The sequence below is a fragment of the Montipora foliosa genome, chromosome 6 (genome assembly GCF_036669935.1).
Source record: "Montipora foliosa isolate CH-2021 chromosome 6, ASM3666993v2, whole genome shotgun sequence".
NCBI lineage: Eukaryota > Metazoa > Cnidaria > Anthozoa > Scleractinia > Acroporidae > Montipora > Montipora foliosa.
Window position 1 is genome coordinate 6,726,480 of NC_090874.1, and position 5,000 is coordinate 6,731,479.

At 40.3% G+C, this 5,000-nt stretch overlaps 1 protein-coding gene across 4 annotated transcripts in view; it reads right to left on the bottom strand.

Moving 5' to 3' along the window:
* The window catches only part of LOC138006516 (transforming acidic coiled-coil-containing protein 3-like), a 34,105-nt gene that overhangs the window by 97 nt on the left and 29,008 nt on the right, over nt 1-5,000 (bottom strand). For all 4 annotated transcript variants that reach the window (XM_068852884.1, XM_068852882.1, XM_068852881.1 and 1 more), the window contains 6 exons: nt 4,876-4,919; nt 4,399-4,466; nt 4,214-4,306; nt 3,212-3,318; nt 1,543-1,663; nt 1-757 (listed from right to left, as the gene is read on the bottom strand). The exon at nt 1-757 is cut by the window's left edge and continues 97 nt beyond it. In XM_068852884.1, the coding sequence (XP_068708985.1) occupies nt 689-757; nt 1,543-1,663; nt 3,212-3,318; nt 4,214-4,306; nt 4,399-4,466; nt 4,876-4,919 (502 nt within the window). In that variant the 3' untranslated portion in view covers nt 1-688. The remainder of the gene's footprint in view (nt 758-1,542; nt 1,664-3,211; nt 3,319-4,213; nt 4,307-4,398; nt 4,467-4,875; nt 4,920-5,000) is intronic.

Genomic DNA, 5,000 nt, shown 5'->3' on the forward strand with positions numbered 1-5,000 from the left:
AAAAACATTTGAACCAGTCAAATGGGGGAAAAAAGCTCAGCAAACTTGGGAAAGATTTGGTTATTCAGTCCATCAAATAACCTTGGGTGCATGACGCTACAAACGTCACACCTTTCGTTTACTAGATTTCAATTCAATACTGACGAAATGAGATTTTAAGAGAAGAATTTCACGACTGTACCAGATGAAAGAAGTCCAGCAAAAAACGAGTTTTCAAGTGGTAACGTTTTAACCAGTCTACATGACTGATATTAATGCATTTTCTAACCGTTCCTGTATCTGGTAAACAAAGGACAGAAAAGACTAACTCTTTTGTGAGCAATCTTCTTCTTCTTCTTCTTCGCTGTCGCATATTTCTGGTGGTTCGGAACGCATCATACATATTTGGTGACCAAGATGGGTTGTTTGACAACCACACGTACCTTCCCGCTTAACTTGGCGCAAAGTTAAGGTGACGCATTGGATACAAGTTTAGCTACGCCAAGGCTTCGAGGACTTCATTAGATCATCCCTGTCTTCAAGCATTTATTTTCTTTGATCACATGCTCAGTCGCTATGATGAAAGTTCTTGTTGGTGAGGCGTTGTTCCGAAAAGATAAATGTAAGATAACAGATTTTCACACCTTGTCGACGTAGTTAAAGAAAACTGAGTGCATTTCTCACGAATATCACCGTCTACACTCGCTTACTATCGATGTCCTCCCATTTTGTTAATGAGTTCGTCACATATGGCTGTCAGTTCTGCATTTTCAGACACCTGAGAATTAAAAGAATCAAGATCTTATAGTAAGACTTAAGTTGAGGAATTTCTAAAATCAACCTATCTGAATTCAGTGATCACTTTCTTTATTCTCATATTCCGTACGTCTGAGTAACAACTTAGGTACAATGAGAAAATGTATCCGTGGATATTGTTAAAGGGCATGCACCTCAACTTAAATATTTTTCGTTCCTAATATAAATCTCCTTTACCCAGAATTTCACTTCTTCTGTGCCGTACTAGCAGTAATTAGGACCCTCGACCGTGACGTGAGAGGCATGGGTCTAGTCTCGATTTTACGTCACAAAGTGTTTTGCATTCCTGTTTTCAAAGAAGTTTTGTGACGTAATATCGAGAATAGACCCATGCTTCTCACATCACGGTCGTGGGTTCAAATTACTAGGGAGCTTAAGCACGCGCGTTTTTGAGACGCGGACGGTAACCGGAAGAGAGCATTTCGCGTGCCAGGACAGTGGTGTCTCCCAGATTTTTATACTAATCATCTCTAATGGGGAAATATACTCAGCAATGTAAATGTGGTTGTGTAAGGACAAGTGAAAAGTGAAAACAGCTTACTTCCGGTTGCCGTTCGCGTCTCAAAAACGCGCTTGCCTAAACTCCCTACTGCTAGTTTTGAAAAACTTTGCGCGTCTTACCCGGCAGATAAAAAGCAAAATTTTGATGTAAGAATGGTAAAACGTGTTTGCTTTTGGTGAGGAGATTAATATTGCAGATGAAAAATATTTGAGTTTACGAGAACTTTAACAGCTACATGCACTCACCTTCTGTTGTAAACTCATTTCTAAACTGGCAGTTTTAGTTTGTTCTTTCTTGAGTGCAGCTTTCATGACTGCTATTTCGGACTCGTTTGATTTCCGTACTCTTGCAATTTCGACGTTTGCACTGAAAAAAGAGAAGAACAGTTCAGGGTCCGAAATTGCGCCTTCCTGGTCGCTAATGCGACTAAAAAATTTAGTACTAGCGACCAGAATTTAACAACTGGTCGCCAGTGAGCGACCTACCATTAAGTTCAGAGCCGTTTGCCAACAGGTGTCTGACTTTTTATCCTGCCGATGTTTTTGAAATAAAAATGAAAGGACTTTTTCCGTTAACTACCTCCATAACGTCGCAATCCGCCACGTTTTTTAGCGGTTTCTCATAAAATACGTATTGCAGACGCAAAAACAACGACTCAGTAAAGAGATTCAAGAAACTAGTGCGAAGGATATAGCACAGTAACAACATGGCGGCTTGTGTGCGACAGAACGTGACTGGTGTTTCCGTGGCTGAAATTTTCAACAAACTAAGGGGCAGATGGATTTCTTTATTACATTCGAGGATGGATACATTTTCTCTTCAAAACGTCCGCTTTTCGAAAGCGAAAAATAATGCTTGACACACACAACACCGCGTGGTCGTTGCTTTCTGGTATCCATAAAGAAGTTCAAAACGTGCATTTTCAAGCGAAAATTTTTGGCAACCACAATTTGCCATCTGCCGACTGAAAATGTTTATCTAGTTGCCAGTTGGCGCCCATATAAAAAAGTTAATTTCGGACCCTGCAGTTCAAATCATGTAACAGTCTAGAAAACGATCGTCGTCTTCCTCGAAATCATCGTACTATTCTACGGTTAGACGATCTCTGGTTTAACACAAACTGAGGCTTGGACCACAAGTGTTTTCCTCAGAATCTCCGCAGTCCGCAGTAAATACCTCTAACTAATCTCGTTTTGTAGGTCCGCACCGTAAAATTACGGACCGAATTTTTTTCCGTTGATTTACGAGCGCATAAATCAAAGGGAAAAAACGAGGATCCGGAAATAAACAAAATTTTGCATATTTAATGAGCAAAAACAGGACCCAGAAAACGAGGTTAGTAAGATGTTTATTATATCTCTGTGGCAATCAGCCGCGCGAGAAAGGAAACTAGTCGAGGTCAAGAGGTACTGTAGAATACGGTCCGCCAATTTAGCCAATCACAGCGCGTATTTTGTCAAGCGCATCCACAACCATGTGCACCACAGAATCTTGCGCATTCCACGACCGGCCATTCCGAAGTCCGTTCCCACATCCAATATTTCTCAACCTTATTCTTTTTTTTCTTGATAACAGTATCTAAGAGTAACGCAACGTCGACAATGAACCCACCTCTGTTGTCATTACGTAAAACAACTACATGATGTGTTCAACTCTGAATTTCGAGGATTGTTTGGAATGGGAATTCTACGAGCAAATTTTCATACGGCTATTTGTCACAGTTATTATCAAATTTCAATCATGCATCGTTGTTACATTTTTCCAATGAAAATGATCACTACTTCGCCACCATAATCCATCATGAATCACACGGACAAGGTTACCAAAGTAAATCATGCCAAGACCGTCCCACCCAAGATAGGGGGATTCCAGCGATACACACAACTTGGAACGAGTAGGGTCATTGATACAAACCTCTCTATTTTCTCTTCTGCGTGTTTCTTTAAAAGACGATATTTTTCTTCCGAGCGCTTGAGCTTCTCCTGGTAGTCCGTCGTCGCTTTTTTGAGAATTTCTTCGTTCTACAATACAGTAAAAATCTTTAACTAACAACTCGGAAAGTTCCCTAACGATCCTTTAATATAGAGCTGAACCTCATAAGATCTCGTTACGCCGTTAATTCTTGCGTCGCTTCGTTTCGTTAAGCTGGACACTTCCAGTTTCGACGATTTTTTTTAGTTTCTGCACCTTTAACTCACACAATCAAGTAATTTTCCGTTCGATTTTACAACATCTCGTTTTCCTTTGTACACTTACTTTTATGCTCAAATAGCTACGTTTCGGATTTGAACTTCGAATTTTCGTATAATTTTGCAAGTCAGCCATTGCCAAGAATGAGAAAAGTTTTGAGTGAGGATTTCATTAATTGCGTCCGGTTTTTTTTTTCGGCGCGGGATGTGTAGAGCAATGGACGAAACAATAAAGATAAAACGCAATACACCTGCACCCAAAATGATAAATCAATCGGGCGGAACAAGAGGTTGTATAGGAACACATGACCTCTGATGTTTAGGGTTGAATCGTTACCTCTTGATAAGTCAGAGATCTCTTTTCTTTTGCGTTCGCTGCTGGGCTGACGAGTACGGGAAAAGAAACTCACTGTGTTGAGCATGCGCGGCGGTTACTTAGCGACCGAATCCTCACGTGATACTTCATGTTGTGTGGGCTTATTTAACAACAGCGGAATTTGCTGTAAAGGAATGCGCGGGTCACAGCGGGCTCAAGTCACAGTCAGCAAACATATCATGAGGCATGCGTTTTAAACAATGCTGCCCAAGGCCGTAGACGGCGGTTACATCAAATCGACATAGGTCTCTTTTCCTGACCCGTACTCGTCAGGCCAGAGAACCCGAAGGAAACGAGACATCTGCTAGCAAGGAAATCAAGCTTCAAACTATACTAAAAAAGAAACAATACCTTTTTAAAATTCTCAACAACTCCTTTAAGTTTTTCGTATCTTCTATGGAGGTCAGAGAAAGCCGTTTCAACCGCGGTCAAGTCGGATTGAAGCTGTAAGAGAAGACAGTCATATGGTAATAAAACACAGGTTTGTCATTTCCTCTCTACATGCTAAAGCAAACAGAAATGCTGTTAGTTTGTACCTGATCTCTCTCCTTGACCACTTCCGATGTGGAATGGTCATAATGATCCTGAGACTTTTGATTTTTTTCTGTGAGGAAAGAGAAGAGGAGAAATTATACACCTATTACAGACCATAGAAAAAAGGTTTGGGAAGGTAAAAAAACCAGGCCCTTGATCAAGCGAGATAACTTAAGGGAGACATGGTTATCTTATAGTGATGAACAAATTGGTGTTGATTTTCACAAATGCTTGGAGCAATGTCTCCTTCCACAACAAAAGTTCGAAATGAATGGCAGTGTCTTCGATATAGCGATTTTAAAGTAGTGTTGTGTCATTTTCAAATGCTACGTTCGATCACTTGCAGCCGTTGTAATAACAATTTTACATAAAAAAAGGTTCAGAATGTTGGCAGTGCTTTTTGCACGAATTACAGATCTAAACGCCAAGAGCAGCTACTCATGATTACCAGTGTTCCACACAAAGAAGTAGTTAGTTACCTATCATATCTGCAATAGTCTTCTCATACTCCTGCATGACAACCCTAATAAAACACAAATCCGAATTATCATGAGCAGTAAATTGGAAGAATTCATCAGTTAAGTATTTAGCAACAACATTAAAA